Consider the following 20,084-nt stretch of genomic DNA (forward strand, 5'->3'; position numbering starts at 1 on the left):
GTTCGTTGTGTTATAATATAGTCTGGTATAATGCTTAACAACATCATCTCTGAGGTTTTGGGGATATTTTGTTGTAAAATTAACCTTAACTCATTGTATATCATATCCCAAAAGGTTTTAGCTTTATCACAAAGCCACCAAACATGGTGAAAAGAGCCAACTTTATCCTGACATTTCCAACAGTTTGGTGACATTGTACTGTACATTGCAGACAATTTTTTCGGTGTCAGGTACCATCTGTAGATCATTTTATAGATATTTTCCCTTATCGATTGGGAAAGAATCTTTTTCATGTCTCTTGACCAAAGTCTTTCCCAACATTTCAAGGAAATAGAATGACCAATTGTTTGTGCCCAGGTAATCATTGTTGGCTTGATTCTTTCTTGTTCTGTATATAGCAACAATAAAAGCTTGTACATCCTAGAGATTAGATGATCAGTATTGTCCAAAAGTGTCTGTTGTAAAATTGATTTTTCTTTAAGAAATCCTTTTCATATCTTGGATATATACAGATTGTACTTGATAATATTGAAGCCATGTTTAGTGGTCTTTAACCTCATCAAAATCCTTCAGGGCACATTTATTCTCTTCCCATTTTAAAAGATCTTGGTATATTATAAATTGTGATGGTCTTAACGGTCGCAAAGTTAACATTTCTTGAGAGGATATCCATAGTGGTGTCTTTGTCTCCAACAGATGTTTATATCTCAACCAGGTTTTTATCAATGATGATCTAATAATATGGTGTTGAAAAGCCACATGCATTTTAGTTTTATAATACCACAAATACCCATGGCACCCAAATCTATTGTCAAAGCCTTCAAAACCAGTAAACGTGCATTTTTCAACATTATCCAGTCTTTTAACCATACCATAGCTGAAGCTTCCGCATAAAGTTTAAAATTAGGAAGAGCAAAGCCACCTCTCTCTTTTGCATCTACCAAATATTTATATGCAATTCTTGGTTTTTTCCCTTCCAGATAAAGTTCAACAGGTCTTTCCTCCATACGTCAAAATATTTTGTTTGTGTTAGTATTGGTAAATTCTGAAACAAAAACAACATCCTTGGCAAAATGTTCATTTGTGTTACAGCAATACGACCCAATAAAGAGATATTTTTATTTGACCACAATATCATATCTTTTTTAACTACTTCCCAAAGTTTAGAATAGTTATTTACCAGTAAATCCTTGGTTTTATTTGTATCCAAACTCCCAAGTATAGTACCTTACTCATTTTCGTCCAATTAGAAATCTCCAAAAAGTCCTTCTGTTGTTCTTTAGAAAGTTTCTTGAATAATATCTGAGTCTTATCTTGGTTTATCTTAAATCCTGAAACTTCACCATATTGTTTCAACAAAAGCAGCAATTCCTTTATAGAGCTATTTGGGTCATCCAAAATAAGTAACAGGTCATCTGCAAAGGCTCTTAGTTTGTACTCATGTTTGTTTACTTTTAAACCACGAATAGCCTCCATATCACGTATTTTACTACAGAGAGTTTCCAAAGTCAAAATAAACAATAAAGGCGAAAAAGGACAACGTTGTCTTGTTCCTTTATGTATCTCACAGTTAGCTGACATCGATTCATTTACTAGTATTTTAGCTTTTTACACCTTGTAGATGGCATCAATCCCTGTTCGGAATTTATTTCCAAAATTCATCTTTTCCAAAACCTTTTTCATAAACTCCCAGGAAACCATGTCAAAATCTTTCTCCGCATCCAAAAAGATGAAAGCCACTTTATGTTGTATATTTTGTTCGTAATATTCTATTGCATCAAATAGTATTCTCAAGTTGTCCTTTATCTGCCTTCCAGGTACAAAACCCGCTTGATCCTATGTATCAGGGTTGTTATAATCTGCTTTAACCGGTTTGATAGTATTGAGGCATATATTTTATAATCCACATTCAATAATGATATAGGCCTGTAATTTGTTACTCTCTCTGAGTCCTTTCCAGCCTTAGGAATGAGTGATATAAATGCATGTGACCATGTCTCTGGGGCTTGACCTGTTTGTATTATAGAATTACATACCTTCAAAAAGGGAGTCTTTAAGTCTTCTTTAAATAATTTAAAAAACATGGCTGTAATACCATCCGGGCCAGGTGTTTTATTAATCTTTTGCCTAGATATAGCTTCTTCTAATTCCGTAGTTGTAATTGAAGCATCAATCATGTCTCGCTGCTCTGAGGTTAACCTGTTGATATTTACTGTACTCAAAAAGGTTTCCATTTTCTTCTCCGGGATCAAATCTTTTTGGTACAATTTTGTATAAAATGATTCAAATTCTTTCTGTATAGAAATAGTTGTAAAGACCGGTCCTTTCACCATCTGTAGTTTATTTATTATTTGCTTTTGTCTAGAGTCCCTCAATTGACTAGCAAGAAATTTTCCTGATCGATTTGCTTGTTCAAAATATCTCTGCTTCGCGTGCTTCAGATTTTTATTCATTTCCTCCATAACTACTAAGTTTAGTTGATGTTTCACTATCTTTAACTTCTGAGTTATTTCAAGTCTTTTGACATCATTTAATTCTTGAATTAGTTGCTGTTTTGTTTTTGTAGGTCCCATAGTATTTCATTGGTTTGTTGCAGCTGTTTTTTCTTCCAGGCAGTATTCTTTTGAATCATAAATCCCCTTAAAACAGCTTTGAAGGCATCCCAAACTATATTCAAATTAGTTTCTCCATCCATATTAATTTCAAAATAATCCTTTAGTAGTTTGTGTAGTTCTTTTTGTATATTATCATCACGCAGTAATCTATCATTTAATCTCCATCGAAATGCTTGTCTATTATTCCACTCAAAAGAGACAGGGTTATGGTCAGAAAATGTCTTAGGTAAAATATGTACCTTGCGAAGTTGGGTGAATATTGATTTATTTGCCCAAATCATGTCAATCCGAGAGTGTGACTTGTGTCTTGCGGAATAAAACTTATAGTCCTTCGCTGTTGTGTTGATTGTTCTCCAGATGTCTTGTATTTTAAGTTCCTCTGCCAGTTGGAAGAAAGTTTTAGGTAAAGAACCCTCTTTATCATCTTTGGCCTTAGATTTTTTATCTATAGCACAATCTACAACTCCATTAAATTCACCCATGAGCAATATTTGTTCTTGTGCATGTTGTTGTAAAATGTAATCGTTGGTAAAATTGTGCTTTGCCTTCATTTGGTGCGTAGATCCCTACCACCAACGTTTTTTGGCCTAACACTTTGAGTCTTATCATCAAAATTCTACCCTCCTCATCTTTATATACAAATTCAGGTGCTAAAGAGGGATGTGCATAGATGACTAATCCTTTAGTCTTTGTGTTCGCAGAGGCAATGAAAACTTGCCCCAAATAATTCCTTTGAAGATATTTCTTATCTTTCCTTGCAATATGTGTTTCTTGCAAACATACCAAGGAGAATCTTTGTTGTAGAAATTTAAAAATCCATCCTCTTTTCACTTTTTCATTAAGTCCATTCACATTCCATGAAATAACTTTAGCCATGATGTCAGAATTAAAGTTTTAAAGTCCGCCTACTGCACCTTTTGAAGATTCCTCATCATCATCTTGGCTAGAGTCTTGGTGGTGTTCCAGTGTAGATCCTGACAACTCTTTTTTATATTTCCTCATAAACTTCCCAACATCTTTAGTTGTTATGGTGAATTTCACCTCCTTAAAGGTAAAGACTAGGCCTTGTGGTAACAACCACCTATATTTAATTCTACTCTTTCTCAAAGTTGATGTAAAATCCTTGAACAGTGCCCGTTTTGTCATTAGGTGTCTTGGAATGTCCTTTAATAAAATCAGTGGGTTACCTTCCAAAATTATTGGATCTTTATAGTGATGTTGCATCATCATATCCTTCATCCTAATGTCATAAAAAGATATCATCACATCGCTTGCCTTGGCTCTTTAAGTTTGGAGGCAAGGGCATCCTGTAAATTCTATTCACAGCATTGTCCAACTCCTGGTCATTTAGGTGGAATATCCCTGCTAATTCTTTTATAAGTGATTCTCTGGTGGTACCACAATCTTCAGGTAAATTTCGTATGTGTAGGTTAGGTTCACTGACTTTCATGTCCATCATTGCTAATTGGTCTTTCGTGGATTCCTTTTGTAACAACATTTTATTCAGTTGCTTGTCATGCATTTCAATTTTTTTCTTAACTTCTTTATGCTCTTCAGTCATTTTCTTGAAGGAGGTATCCATTGCCTTCATATCTGTTTGAAGTGTTGTCATCTGGGTCTTCATCTCTTGAACTTCTTTTGTAACATTGTCCATTTTTCCAGCCAGCAGCTCAGTCTGTTGTGTCATCTGCTTTTCCATAAGTTTGGTGAAGGTCTCAGTCTGTTCGGTCAAAAGGTCTTGCATTTTTTTATCCAGTTTGTCTGATGCCATGTCTGTGGTCGGCTTGGCTGTTGCTGGGCTATGTAAAGAGCCTGAACGCTGCCTTGGTGTAGACATGCAAACTAGCAGAGCTTAAGTTAAATATAAATGCGGCTCCAATCCCATTTAAATTCAATAGTCCAAGTGTCCCAAGTTCTCCCACCTATTTCGCTTGGTTTATTTAAAAATTAGCTTTCAGATTGCAGTAGAAAACTTAATTTTAAAAATCCATGTACCATAGAGTATCAGGACGCTCTAGGTTGGCTTCTAGGACAGGAAGTAGGAAGTACCTCGGACTTTCTATCTCCTCCTCTCTGTGTCCACAGCAGTCGAATGATTTTACCTGCTACACCGGGAGGAGCATTTCCGGTCCGTCGGCTTCGCTTTGCTGCCAGTGTTCCTTGTCCACAGCCAGGAGCAGTTAACTCTATGTGATGTCGCAGTTAATTTCTTCTCCTTTCAATCGCCATTTCAAAGAGGTGGGATTTCCTCCTTCTCTACCAGTTTTCCAATCATTTCATTGGAGGTTTGTACATCAGTTCCAAGACTTTTGTTTAGTCAAACCCCGATCAGTATTTTTTAAAACTTTTTTGCCGCAGTTTTACATAGAAATATGTTTAAATCCAAAGGTCCTTTCTAATATTTAAGTGGGAGGTCATGTTCTCATTTCAGCCGGTAATAAGTTCATTTAATTGTAGATAGTTAAGCGAAGAAGTTCTTAGTACTCACTAGGATTTCGAAGGTCGAGGCTTTCGTTGCTTTTATTAAGTTATATGATGTTGTTGGGTAGGTGAGAGCGAAACCTATGCCAAGAAAGCGTCTGCGGCGATGTAAACCCTTTAGCCGGCAGCGACAGCATCCGAGCCTCCGAGAGTCTTAAAAAAGCACTCTCGGAGAGTTCGGGAGTCAAACCGCTCTTGATCGGCAGCAGGAGTAATCCTGTTGTCCCGTTCCACTGTTTAGGAATCGGGGGGGGGGGCGGGGGGGCCCTTTTCAAGATGATTCTTGGTTCTCCGCCAGGAGTACCGGGGAGAAGCTGCGTTTCGTTCAAACAAGCCTACCGGAAGTCCTGCTTTTTGAGCTCTTGAAGCCAACTTGTTAGTGTACAAACAAGTTTACATCTCAGCTCAATCAAGTTTACATCTCAGCTCATTTTCTAAGACATGCTTTATGCTCTTGCATATTGGGTAATGTATTGGTGTAATGCTAAACCTCTGTAAAATCTTGGTAAAGTGTTGATCTTTGGAATGGAATCATGTGTGCCTACCTCTGTTCCTTTTAAAATTGAAAATACATGTCATTGGCCTACAAGTACTATTCCATTCTTTCTAAATGCACATCATATATACAAACAAATGCACACAAATCTCAATAACATTGTCTACTTGAGTCCAAGCTAGCATTCTAAAATGATTCCCCAACCCCACACTTGCTCCTGCTACAGCTAATATATCATATAGCCCTATTTTGTGCCTATTTATTTGGAAAAATGTCCCACTGACTTCACTCAGTCTTATTTCCAAATAAGTGTGCGTAGGATTGCAGTCTCAGTTCCATGAGCAGTATGGGATATTTTTTGCGTCACTTTTATGCTTTTCCAAGTTCACCTTTTGATTTAACATAGTATTGCTTGGATGTAACAGGATACAGTGATAGTAAATAAATAAATAAATTTTACTTGCGGCTAATATGTCAGTACAGTGATAGTAGCAAATAATTCTTTAACTAAATTTCCCTCCTGAGGCAGTTTTGCTACCTCAGCAGCAGGGATGAGAGTCCCTGGATTGTCAGCTTAGCATCAACAGGATGGTCTGTTCTGCACAAAGTGTGGCTTGCATGACACCACACCAATGGAAATGGCAGTGTGGTCTTTGCTTAGTTTAGAGTGCATCAGATGAGAAATAGGAAGCAAACTCGTGGGAATAAATTTATTCAGGGGGGAGAAGGGAGAGGGTGATGATGCTGGAAAATGTCTGTTCCCAGATCAGTACCTTCTGAAGCAGATGTCCTGTGAGATGTCCTTTGAGCTTCTTCTCTTTAAAGCCTCCCCCCATTAGAAGGATGAGAGCAAAATGGAAATAGGATCTCCCATGTGTGTCTGCCATCAGACTTGGCATTCCCCCTTTTTGCAGCCACCCTTTGAAGCTTCACAGCTGTTTCTGTGGCAGTTGAGAATCCTGATCAACCTTTGTTTAAATATAGCTGTGAAAGGGATCCAGTGTGTGACCTTTTCCTTTTTTGATGGTTTCATCTTTGTGATGTGTATCTCCTGAGAAAGGGTAAGGGAGAGAACAGAGGCTTTTTACCAGAATAATACTGGAAAATTGTGAAGCTTGCACAATAAACACTTAAAACATCCACTCTTAACAACAACCACTTGCCTTTTGAACAGAGGGAGCTTTTTCTTGGTTGCCCCGTACCTGACAGTGGTGAGGCTAAAGTCCTGCAGGTAGCTAAGTCCCCCGGGGAGGGATCTGTACCGTTGTTGGAGCCGCTGTAGGGTTCCTCCCAGTCAATGTTCTGCCGATGGTGCTGGGACTGTTACAGGCTTTGACATATTAGAGCATATGAACTATGGAATTAGTGTTGTACATATGCAGAAATATTCAATGTAAAACCAAGCTACACATATAAACTGCAAACTATACAGCAGAGGTTTTAATTTCCTTTTAAAAGGAAAAGAATGCCTAGATATTCTTTGCCAGAGGCTTATGTTTCTGAATTACTCTGTCAAAGGTTTCAGTGTCAGTGCAGATCTGCTAGCAGTACTTTCTGCCTTTTTCTATGACCTTTCTCAGCCTTTTCAATGGCTAGAGAGAAAAGCCTTTGCAACACTTCCTGCATTCTTTAAGCTACAGGACAGAGTGTTTGCTCCCTGCCTTCCCAATGACTTCAAGTGCTGAAATGCTCTCCATTCCAAGGGTATTCTATGCTGACTAAGATGTAATGATGTAATGTAAACAATATATTGTATTTTATGATTTAAACATGAATACATGATGCTAGAATTTCATGAATAGGTTCAATCTCAACGTATTTTTCTGGAGATGAGAATGATGGCAAAATTGATTATATAGAGAAATAACATGATTCAAAACCGACTGTTTAAGGTTTAGCAAAACAGCCTGGTGGAAGTCCTTATAAGGCAATCTAAAGGGAAGCCACTGAGCATGTGCAGTACAACTGTCTCCTGCTCGAGCTCTAGTTTCAAGCTCATTGAAGGTGACTGAAACAGTATAAATACAGGCAGGGAGAGGGCTAGAACTTCAGACCTCTAAGGGAGGCTCAGAAGATGGTATTGGTATGTATGACTTTACAAATATATTATTCTAGAATGTGAATTAGATACTTTGAACTAAATCAGACTTCTTTAACTGTTGTATTTTAAGCGTTGGATTTTATAACTGAATAGTATGTAGAACTTGCTTGCTTTACTGTATACATTGTTATTGAATTTTAAGACTTTGTAATACTTGCATATACACATTAAATTACATTGGAGCACGTCAATAAAAAGACTTACTTTTTAAAGTGAGTAAAGTAGTTGAGTCCTGCTTAGTAGGTGACTAACTGAATAAGATAACATACCCCTTCTCAGGAAGGGGTCGATTCTAAGAGCATAGTCACTTGAAAGGCACTGACCTGCTTCAACCCCATCCAACGATGGGTCTGCCAGCTGGCATCGTAGCTGGTTGCTGTGGCGGTTGCTGGCACCCATAAAATCTGAGCCGTAGTTCCTGGCATGTTCAGGCTCGTCCCTGAACCAGGGATCTGGGAGTCGCTGGAGACTGTCGATCAGATGCTGGATGCATGCAGTCCAGGTCAGGGACCACATTGCCCTGGGGAAGGCAGCTGCGGGCATCAGCATGGCTAATGCCCCACTCTGAACAGTGGTGTAGCTTGACGGAAACACGTTGGCTTGCTTTGAGCATGCAGCACAGTCGCCGGGGCTGGACCTAGATTGGTGCAACACTTGACTCGCATTGACGACCCATTGACGGGCCCATGTAGTGGCCCACTGGTGCATTCCAGACACCTTCCTTCCCGCCGGCCTCGGACTGCACTTGGTCGCTGTGTGAAACCCCGATCACATGGATTGCCAGGTCCTGGAACCATTCGAGCCCCAGGAGGCTGCCGCGTTGCCCTTCAACGACCATGAGTCACAGGTTTCTGGATGACTGCTTGTAGCGGATGTTGACCCTAGCGATGCCTTTGATGGGAACCCTTCTCCTCTGGAAATCTGTGAGGACGAGGTTGTTTCGATGTAGGCGGGGTGCTCTCCTTTTGGCACACAGCTGTTTAAATGTGTTGGCTGAGACTATGGAGAGGGGGGATCCCGAGTCAACCTCCATCTCACACAGGAAACCTTGGATCTGGACTGTTATGCTGCTTTTCTTCACTGAGTGAAACTTGTCGCACTCCACACTCTGAATGAGCCGCTTCAGAGTGTCCCTTTGTATGCTTGCCCCTCCCAGGCTTGACATCCTGTGACGAGTGGGATGGCTGGTCTTCACTGTCTGGATTCTTTGAGTGACAGACTCTAGCGATGTCGCCAACCTTGCCACACATTTGGCACCTTGCTTTGCAGAACCTATATGTTTGGCGGTCGTGCTGGTCTCTGCAGCTCGCGCACTGCTTCCCTGTCATGGTCCTCGAGCTGGCGTGCTTGGACCCTCTGGAATGCAGCCTCTTGACCTCCTCCACCGCGCTGTCGCCATTCAGCTGGACTGGAACTGGTTGGTCAGTTGGCATTGGTTGGTTGATGTAGCGCACCTCGTGAGTCAATCTCAGCTGCCTCCCCTGCCAAGGCTTCTTCCAGGGCCGAACTAAATGTGACGGCTTTCCTTGCGAAGAGGTGTCTCTGGACCTTCTCACCGCGAAGGCCACAAACCAGTTGATCCCTGAGCATGGTGTCTAGGTTGGCGAAATTGCAGTAGCCGGCAGCCTTGCACAGGGCCATGATGTATGTTGCGACGGACTCGTCTGGGGCTTGGTTATGCTGGTAAAAAGCATTCCGCCTGGTGATTGACGTGAGAAATTTTTAGTTCGTTGTGTTTGGATTTTCTCTGCCTGCCTCTTACCAAAGCAAAGCCAGAGAATGTAATAGGAAACACAGACCATGTACTTAGGACAGTCTCAGACCACACACACATAGCAGTAAAGCATATAGGTTTATTGAACTTACAAAGGTTGTAAGGCAAAGAGAAAAATAATACTTGACTAAATATATAAGACATAAATTAACATACCCACACACAAGTTGATGTACAGACAAACAGTTACAGAGGCCTCTGGGTCACTTCCAGAGAGAGAGACAGAGATGGCAACCATTCAATGGGTCTGTGGTCTCTCCGTGGAAGGACGAGGGACTGGGCAACTGGACTAGCCTTTTATAAGTTGAGCCGTGAGAAAGGGGTCTCAAAACGACCACCTCCCGTAAAATACTTCAGGAGATGAGTTTTCACAAATCATGGCTTTATCTTGTTTGTTTTTTTCTTTTTTTTGTTCCCAAATAAGTTACGTAGTTCAAAAGAGTCTCTCTCAACTGTTTGTTTGTGAAGCCTGTGTACCTAAGCAAATTCCCCCAATCTAACAGATAGCTTGTTACCTGTCTAAATGACCTTCTTCCCCCTAAAACATAATTGCAAGCAACTAGTGTGCTTTGTTTTAATCAGCTCCTACCAAATGCCATCTCCGGTGCCCTTTAAGGTAGAGGTCAGTCACAGGCTTCTTAAGCTATAGATTGTAATATAAAAATGGTTCTTATTAACCCAAACCAATAAAAAAGAATTCTTGCCACAGTGATCTCAGACGGTTTTGGTGTGAAGTGGTTCCTCAGGCTCTCTAGGATGACATTGAGAGGCGTCTCTTCCAATTTGGTGGGAGACAGTAGCACCTGTGCTAGTACAAACGTGTCAGCTCCGCACCCACGGAGGAATGTCGTCCATTTCAGATCAGCATCGGTGATCCTGTTAGCTTGCAGAAAACGTGAGCCATGTAGCGTAGCTCTCCCACCTCTCCGGGGTGGATGTGTCAAACCTTTCTATGTGACCACGAGTTGTGTGTTGTGTCTCCCTTTCATGCTATCACCAGTGATTTCAGCTGGTCAAGCCGGGCTGCCTACCAGCTATTGCCTGTGATTTCAGCTGGACTAGCCGGGCTGTCTACCAGCTCTCGCCTGTGATTTCAGCTGGGTTTTAGCCAGGCTGCCTACCAGCTGAATCCCATCCTCATCGCCAGTTTTATGTATGCTTGGGTGATACATGAGACCAGAGACGGAGTTCCAACAACAACCCCTTTATTAACAACCTCTGGTGAACTGTGCTGCACTAGAACATAACTGAGTGAACTCTCTTGAACTGAACTGGAACTGCACAACACCCTGGCTTATACGCCAATCCCAGCCACCTGGAGCCACACACCCCAAGTCCGTGATTGGCCCCTTGTAGTCTATAGTCCAATGGGGACACAGGCGAAGCCAAGTCCGTGATTGGGCGGCTATAGTCCATTGTCCAATAGGAATCGCAGGCGAAGGAGCCTGGAGAAGATAGCAAGCTCAACATGAGCCTTGCTTCCCTCTGCATACATAACAGATCCCCAAATCCTTAATATTCCCCTCTAGAAAATGGGTTGTCAGATATTATCTGCCCTCTTGAATATTTGTTGACTATTCTCCAAAGAGGGTTATGATAAGATTATGATATCCAGTTTTGGTATTTAATGGTTGACATTGGCAGCATTTAATAGTTGGTGCACAATGCTGTCTGGCAGCATTTGCTAGATAATGTGCAAGAGCATTCTGTTCTCTGATTGTATTTGATCATTGACATGCAGTATTAGATAACTAACAGGGGACAGCAAATTTTTCCCAGTTCCTGCCAAAATGGTCAAGAGTAAAACAAAGTTTTGAGTAAAATGACATATTCAAAATGTAGATAGTTTCAGAGGGTAACTGCGCTGGTCTGCAGTAGAACAGTTAGATTTGAGTCCAGTAGCAGCTTAGAGATCAACAAGAGTTTCAGGATATAAGCTGTTGAGAGTCAAAGTTCCCTTCATCTGACACGAGTCAGAGATCTCCGTTTCTACTCGTATCTGATGAAAGGAGCTTTGACTCTCAAAAGCTTATACCCTGAAACTCTTGTTGGTCTCTAAGCTGCTACTGGACTTGAATCTAAATATTCAAAATATAAAATCACATTTTGAATATGAAATTTCACATTCAAAACTAATTAGAAAATTTGACAAATTTCAGATATTTGTAAATATTCATTTCAGTTCTATTTATGTAGGTATTCATACCCCACTTTTGTCCCCAGTTGTGGTTTACAATATCATTCTCTCTCCTCCATTTTATCCTCACAGCAACAACCTTGGGCAGTATACTTGGCTGAGAGAGTGGCCCAAGTGAGCATCCATGGCAGAGTCAGCATTTAAACATGGGTCTCCCAGATCCTAATCTGACACTCTTAACCACTTTAGCATGCTGCCTTTCGAATTATATTGTTACTTAGAGTGGTTATCTCCTGGAGATATCTGGAAGGGTGGTAGAACTTCTGCTGGTGTGCTGGATTCACAGAAGTACTTGTCAAACCTTTTGAGCAAACCCTCCCTGAAAGTCCCAGCTGTGTATTCTTTTCACTAGGGGCTATGATGTTTCCTGTTTTATATGAACTACAGATTGATGCTGTCCTTTTGTTATGCAGTCTAGTCACTGGTTCTGCTTAATGTCTTTTCAGTATGAAGGCTCCAAGCTGCAGAAGGACCTCCGGACATACTTGGCATCAGTAAAAGGTAAAGTCTGGAAAAAAAAATTAATCTCATGATAGCATTTATAGAACCTTCTGCTGTTAGGTAAATAACATCAAATACAACCAGCACTTGTATGCATCACATTTATTCTTGGTTATTTCAGCCAAAAAGTTGGTCTTGCATTGATGTTAGGAAATTTCATGTATGTAGCGAAGCAATAGCAGAGAGTTCGGAGGTGGTCAGCAGGTCACAACAATTGCTCCCTTTCTCTAATCTAGCACAGAAACTACTTATCTCTTGAGCACATGCTACATAAATGCAATGTCCAAACAAGACTGCAGTAGCATTCACAGATGCTCATGGCTCTTGCTGTCAAGCTATTTGAGCTGTGGAGCATTTCCTATTGCTTGGCAACTGGTATTTTTAAAGTCCTAAATTCCCGGGAGCAAGGAGTTGGCCTGGAGTTTCCTAATGGGGATCTTCTCTCCCTTTTCTCTGTAGTATTTTTGTTAGCATTTAAAAATGTTTTGTTCCTGGTTAACAGAATTAGTCAAATGGGACTTCTCTGGTTTTCCATCCCTAATATTAAATAACTATATGGAAAATGAAATTGCTTTTTTATTTCAGCCAAGCAAATTATTTGTAAAGTGCAACTCAGCAAAATACAAAAAACAAAACAAAACAAAAAACCCACCTTCTCAGCTGCAAACTGACCACTTGCAATAGATAGTTTCTTTAAACAATGGTGGCTTAAAAATACCATTTTGTATCAAAGATGCTTTTATTTCTGTTTTTCCACAATACAGGAAGAAATGTTACACCCAATGACAATTGGTGTGTGTGTGTGTGTGTGTGTGTTTTGTGTTAAACTCTATTTTTCTTGCCTAGAAAATAATTCACTTGGGGTTGGGTTGAGTCCTTGGTCAATAAGAGAGGTTCATGACTCTCTTTCTTCCTCATTCGGAAGGGTTCTTGATGGGATGTTGTTGCGTCATCAAAAATTCTGAATTTCTCTTTTCTATCTTCAAGCAATGCATGAGGCTTCCAAGAAACTGACAGAGTGTTTGCAAGAAGTGTATGAGCCGGACTGGCCTGGCAGAGATGACACTAACAAAATATCAGAGGTGAGGCGCTATGCCATCACGAGTCAACATAATTAACATATGAATATCCTTTCTGTGTTGCTTGTGTGTGGGGGGCATAGTTCTTTGAGTAAAGAGTTGAGATGATTTGGGGTTTCTGGCGCTGTGAGTGAATCAGTCATATCATCTTAAGTTCCTTATTGCAACAATGCAAGCATAAAATGTTGGTTAAAATCCTTCAAATGGCAATGCACGTGGCACTAAAAGACACTTCTATCTCCAGTTTCCTGTCTACAACTGTAGTGTGGACTTCGAACATTTACTGAAAGCCAGGGTGGTGTAGTGGTCAGATTAGGATGTGGGAGACCTAGGTTTGAATCCCCACTCTGCCATGGAAGCTTGCTGGGTGGTCTTGAGCCAGTTGCACACTTAGGGTCACCAGCCAATGGCTGGCACCCAGCATGAGATTGGTGGGCATGGTGGGTGCTGGTGTTGTGTGCAGCAGGATGTCACATCTGGGGAGTGTGCGGAAGTGATGTCACATCACTCTAGGAAGTGGCATCATGTTTTTTTATTATTTTTTATAATTAAACATAAGAAAAAGAAAGAAAAAAAGAAAAAAATTAAACAATAATAAAATCATAATCCAATACAAAAAAAGAACATAAAATACACAAATACATATACAGAGCACTATTACATCCATTGCTAATACATTATTTACTATCTTTTAAAAGAGGTCTATAGTGCCCAAACCACTACCACCCACCTATGTGCCCTCCACCATTGGACTTCCGGAGCGGTGTTATGACAGTATATAAAAATCTGTTATTATTCATTCATTAATTAAAAAGCACATTAATCTATATTCATTAACTATACCTTTAAAATCCGTTTTTGCCAATTTATCCCAATATGCGGCGGCCTTTGACCATGTTTGTTTAAGTTCATCCATATCTTTACCATGTAGAGAGTCTGTAATTTTGGCCATCCGCATATACATCCATGTTGCTCTAGGAGTGCCATCACATGTGGGTTTCCCTGGAAATGATGTCACAGTTAAGGTTATCACTACACAGTACAGGATTGTTGTGAGGATAACATGGAGGACAGAAGAGTGATATAAGCTGTATATAAAGTAAATAAATAAGTAAATAAATGAAACTGATTCCTGGCTGCATAGATAGAGCTTAATGTAAAATGGGCTGTAAAATGGCCAGTCTATGTGAAGCACAGGAGGGAAGGCAGCATGGTACAGCCCGATCTCATCAGATCTCAGAAGCTAAGCAGGGTTAGCCCTGGTTAGTATTTGGATGGGAGACCACCAAGGAATACCAGGGTTGCTGTGCAGAGGAAGGCACTGGCAAACCACCTCTGTTAGTCTCTTTCCATGAAAACCCCATAAGGGGTCGCTATAAGTCGGCTGCGACTTGACGGCACTTTACACACATGTGAAGCTGAGATTGCCAACTTCGTTTGGGAAAATTTTGGAAATTTGACGGCAGTGCCTGGGGAATGTAGAATTTGGGGATGGGAAGGAGCTCTTTGGGGATGTGATGCCATAGAGTCCACCCTCCAAATCTGCCATCTCCTCCAGGGAACTGATTGATGTAGCCTGGAGCTCAGTCATTTTATTTATTTACAACATGTATATCCTGCCTTTCTGCCCTCACAAAGGCCACCAAGGCAGCTAACAATTTAAAACATACATGATAAAATCACATTTTAAAACCATTAAAATGAACCCCCCAACATACATCATTCAAACAAATTAAAAATGGAGTTAAAATACATACAAAGACATTAAAATAGCGATGAAAACTTTGGTCAGGAAGGAGGGATCACTGAGTGAATCCCAAACAACACCAAAAAACGTCTTCACCCACTGGCAGAAGATGGCAACAGCAGGGGACAGACAAATCTCCCAGGGGAAAGAGTTCCAGAACTTTGATGCCATGACCAAGAAGGTCCTCCCCTGGGTTGCCACCTGCCTAATCTCTGAAGGTGGGGGCACCCAAAGCAGGGCCTCCAAAGAAGAACGTAGTGGTCAGGAGGGTTCATAAGGGAACAGGCAGTCCTTCAAGTATGTTGGTTCCAGGATGTACAGGGTTTGAAGGTCGAGACCAGCACTTTGAATAGTACCTGGAAACAAATTGGGAGCCATTGCAGATAGGCCAAGAATGGAGTAATGGGGTCCCTAAGACCCACTCCAGTCAGCATCATGGCTGCAGGATTCTGTACCAATTGAAGCTTTCAAATACTTCTCAAGGGCAGCCCCGAATAGAGTGCATTGCAGTAATCTAATCTAGATGCTACCAGATTAAGCATCACAGTAGCCAGATCTTTTCTGTCTAGGAAAGTCCACTTCTGGCTAACAAGTTGAAGCTGATAAAAGGCACTCTTGGCCACAGCTGCTATCTGCATATTCAGCAGTAGGCTTCGGTCCAAGAGCACCCTCATACTACATACCTGTTCCTTCAAAGGGAGTGCAACCCCATCTAGAATGGGTGACTTCTTAAATCCAGTGTCAGACCTTCTACCCAGCAGTAGCACTTTTGTCTTGTTAGGATTGAGATTCAGTTTATTAGCCCTCATCCACTGCAAAACTGCCTCCAGGCACCAGTTCAGGGTTTCTGCCATCCTCCCTGGGATCAGCTGAAAGTGCGAAATAAAGCTGAATGTCATCCACACATTGGTGAGAACCCAGCCCAAATCTCTGGATGCCCTCACCCAGCAGTTTCATGTAGATGTTAAAGAGCATAGGGGACAAGACTGAACCTTGCGGGACCCCACAGGCCAAAGGCCAAGGGGCTGAGCAGCAGTCTCCTAGTACTCCAGTCATAATTTCAGGAGAACTCCAGGCCCCTCCTGGAGGATGGCCACCTTAGTCACAGATAAGGTTATCACTACTCATTCCCAGCCACCGTCGCTATTGAGCTTCCATGACTATCAGAAATGTGTTTGGCTTTTCATGCTGCCCAGTGATGAAGCAAGCAAAAAGGTAGTCTGTGCTTAATGCATGTCTGTGGGTAAAAGTGGTTTTTAAAGGTAAAGTAGCCTTATCGGAAAAAGAGGTTGGCAACAATAGACATTTCTGAACAACACCTAATAATAGCTTATTGTTTCTTCCTGAAACTCCTCCCAGCACAGAAGCTGGGAGCCAGGACAGAGCAGGCAGGACACGTAGTTCTTCTCAGGGGTATTCTTCACGGTGGATTTTGCTTCGGTTTCGAACCGGAGCAAATAATAAACTGATTTAAATAGCTTCTTCATGGCAGTGCAGATTCTCCCCCCATCCCAATTTTTCACGGGAGAAACAGCGCACTTCTCTGCGCTGCTTACGTCTGCTGCCGCTCATGACTCACCGCTCCAAATCCGCCTAATCCCGCCCACTCTTCCCATGATCCTGTGTGTGTGTGTTGGGGGGAGGGCATCCTGAGAGCAGCAAATCCAAGCCAAAACTCCCGTCACCCTTCTGAAGAGAGGCAGCCAGTCTGCTTTGGGTCTCCCTCCTGCCGGTGTGATCCTATGTGTGTGTGTGTGTTTGGGGGGGGGACCATGAGAGCGGCAAACCCAAGCCAAAACTCCCGTCACCCTTCTGAAGAGGGGCAGCCAGTCTGCTTTGGGTCTCCCTCCTGCCGGTGCGATCCTATGTGTGTGTGTGTTGGGGAGGGGAATCCTGAGAGCGGCAAAACCCCCATCACCCTTCTGAAGAGGGGCAGCCAGTCTGCTCTGGGTCTCCCTCCTGCCGGTGCGATGCTGTTAGAGTGGCAACTCCCCCAGCCAATCACCGTTCTTGGGGGAGGAGAAAGGAGACGTCCCGGGGAGCGAAGCAAACATTTCTTCATGGGCATCCGAGCAAAAAAACGCTCTTTTACTGGAAAGTACGGCTCAGAAGTGGTTTGGATTGCCTCTCTTTTAAACCGGCTTATTTTGCTCAGTGAGTGAAAACACGGCTCTGCAGTGAATAACCAAAATTTGCCTCCGACGCAAAACAGCGTCGAAGCAGCAGCAAATATCCATGAAGAATACCCCTCAGTGTTTTGAGTACTTTTCAACCAAAACTTATTTGTGTCCTCACAACAAAGTTGACTGAGAGTGAGGGATGATGACTTGACCAAAGGTATGCATCAAGCTCTGTGACTGACCAGGGGTTTGGGCCATTGGCTGCCATGCCACAGAGACACTGGATGAAGATTTTGTCAGAGTCTGTCCCAATTGCTTGCCCGCCTTAAGCTTCCAGAGGTTATTTCTTTTTTGCTCTTGCAGATGAGCAGCTTGCCCTAATCAGAAGTGAAGCAAACACTCCTTTTTACTTTTTTACCCTTCCTTTTTTACTGAGGGCGCTGGAGCTGTATTGTTTGAATGTTTGAGGCTGTTTTGCTACTGAACTGTTGGGTTTCTCACTGGGAGTGGCTTTGGCTAGAATCCGAAAGGTACTTGCCTGGGAGAAGGTCCCACTGAATGACATGGGACTTATTTCTGAATACACCTGGTTATGATAGTTCCCTTTCTCTAGTTGTACCTCCTTTGAATTGTCCCACTTGCTAGATGCTGTGATTTTGTGTTGTTGCTGTAGGACCCCTTTTATGTACTCAAAGGCAGTAAGTGAATTGAATGTACATTGAGCTGGGGCCTCTTTATACATCTTAGGCACAATCTAGACAGAGTTAAGTACTTTTGAGTCCCATTGGTTTCAATGAGAAAAGTTAACCATGTGTAATCTAATGGCCTTTCAAGATATACAGTACTTGACCAGATTGTTCCATAATTTTAGAGGGTTTTCTTTTGTTTGGCCACATGATGTAATCTTGTAATCATACACCTTTCAGCTTTTCCCCTCCAATCTTCCAAAACCTAGTTTGATATGATATTTTTGGAAAGATTGCAGTTCAAATGCCTTTTCATGCTGTTCACATGGAACAGTTTGTATTTTTAAGGTTACTCCCACTTTAGTGCCACTTTCCTTTCCTCAATCCCCTGCAACCACCATAAGAACATAAGAAAAGCCCTGCTGGATCAGACCAAGGCCCATCAGGTCCAGCAGTCTGTTCACACAGTGGCCAACCAGGTGCCTCTAGGAAGCCCCCAAACAAGATGACTGCAGCAGCACCATCCTGCCTGTGTTCCACAGTACCTAAGATAATAGGCATGCTCCTCTGATCCTGGTGATAATAGTATGCATCATGACTAGTATCCATTTCAACTAGTAGCCATGAATACCCCTTTCCTCCATTAACATGTCCACTCCCCTCTTAAAGCCTTCCAAGTTGGCAGCCATCACCACATTTTAGGGCAAGGAGTTCCACAATTTAACTGTGCATTGTGTGAAGAAATACTTCCTTTTATCTGTTTTGAATCTCTCACCCTCCAGCTTTAGCAGATGACCCCATGTTCTAGTATTATGGGAGAGGGAGAAAAATTTCTCCCTGTCCACTCTCTCCAAACCATGCCTAATTTTATAGACCTCTATCATGTCTCCCCTCAGCCGCCTTCTTTCCAAGCTAAACAACCCTAAGCATTTTAACCGCTCCTCATAGGGCAGTTGCTCTAGTCCTCTAATCATTTTGGTTGCTCTTTTCTGCACCTTCTCAAGCTCTGTAATATCCTTTTTTAGGTGTGGTGACTGTACACAGTATTCCAAGTGTGGCCTCACCATAGATTTGTACAAGGACAGTATGATATCAGCAGTTTTATTCTGAATTCCTTGTCTAATTATGGCCAGCATGGAATTTGCCTTTTTTACAGCAGCCACACACTGGGTTGACATCTTCATCGAGCTACCCACTACCACCCCAAGATCCCTTTCTTGGTCTGTCACTGCCAGCACAAATCCCATCAGTGTATATGTGAAGTTGGGATTTTTTGCCCCAATGTGCATCACTTTACACTTGCTCACATTGAATCTCATTTGCCATTTTAATGCCCCTTCTTCCAGTTTGTAGAGATCCTTGTGGAGCTCTTCACAGTCCGATTTTGTTTTAACCACCCTAAATAATTTGGTGTCATCTGCAAACTTGGCTACTTCGCTGTTCACCACCAACTCCAGGTCATTGATGAACAGGTTGAAAACACCGGTCCCATTTCCTTCCCCCTCTCTGAACCCTTGCAGAGATTTTTAAAATAATCAGCAGTTGATATATTGCTTTAATGTCACTGCAGTGATATAGCAATTACCTCCGCTGGTGTGTGTGTGTGGTGCTTGTGGCACAGGGGGCTGAGACAAGGAAAATGCTTGGCAAACTGTGCTGTGCATTTGCAGTAGCAATGAGAACTACATGGACAATCATCACCATGTGGATGTAGCTGAAGCTACATTTTTACACCTAAAAGTGAAGTAAGCAAATGTTGCCAAATGTGTATTACCTAGGGAGACTAGATTGACTGCAGCTTGGTGCAAATGTGTGCTTGTTGGGTTTGCCACGTATAACATATGACATTTAACCTTAAATGCAACACTTTCTTTTTGTGCATGTAATGGTACCAATGTGGCTGTGTGGTTGGTCACAGACGTTCTCAATTGTCTTTTAGAACAATGACCTGCTGTGGACAGACTTCCATCAGAAGCTGGTGGATCAGGCACTGCTAACTATGGACACCTACCTCGGCCAATTCCCAGACATAAAAGTACGGATCTTTATCTACTCTCCTGTACTCCTTTTTTAATATTGGTGTGTATTGGGGGACGGGGGACACCAGGGGAGAGTTGTATAAGAAAACTATCTGTATGAGATCTTACTTTGTTTATTATGAGCTATCATGGGGGAAATAAGGATTCTTTGCTGAGAGTCCAATTCTCATATCAGGCAAATGACTCTGGTCAGGGAGGGATGGGGGAACAGGCTTCCATCCAGCTACTTACCTCTGGGCCAGTGTTGG

At 41.9% G+C, this 20,084-nt stretch overlaps 1 protein-coding gene across 16 annotated transcripts in view; it reads left to right on the plus strand.

Annotated features, from left to right (window-relative positions):
* BIN1 (bridging integrator 1) overlaps positions 1–20,084 on the plus strand; it is a 219,188-nt gene that overhangs the window by 118,437 nt on the left and 80,667 nt on the right. For all 16 annotated transcript variants that reach the window (XM_056861325.1, XM_056861329.1, XM_056861333.1 and 13 more), the window contains exons 3-5: positions 12,111–12,165; positions 13,153–13,247; positions 19,737–19,832. In XM_056861325.1, coding sequence (XP_056717303.1) covers positions 12,111–12,165; positions 13,153–13,247; positions 19,737–19,832 — 246 coding nt within the window. The remainder of the gene's footprint in view (positions 1–12,110; positions 12,166–13,152; positions 13,248–19,736; positions 19,833–20,084) is intronic.

Source organism: Euleptes europaea, chromosome 15 (genome assembly GCF_029931775.1).
Source record: "Euleptes europaea isolate rEulEur1 chromosome 15, rEulEur1.hap1, whole genome shotgun sequence".
NCBI classification, from domain to species: Eukaryota; Metazoa; Chordata; class Lepidosauria; order Squamata; family Sphaerodactylidae; genus Euleptes; species Euleptes europaea.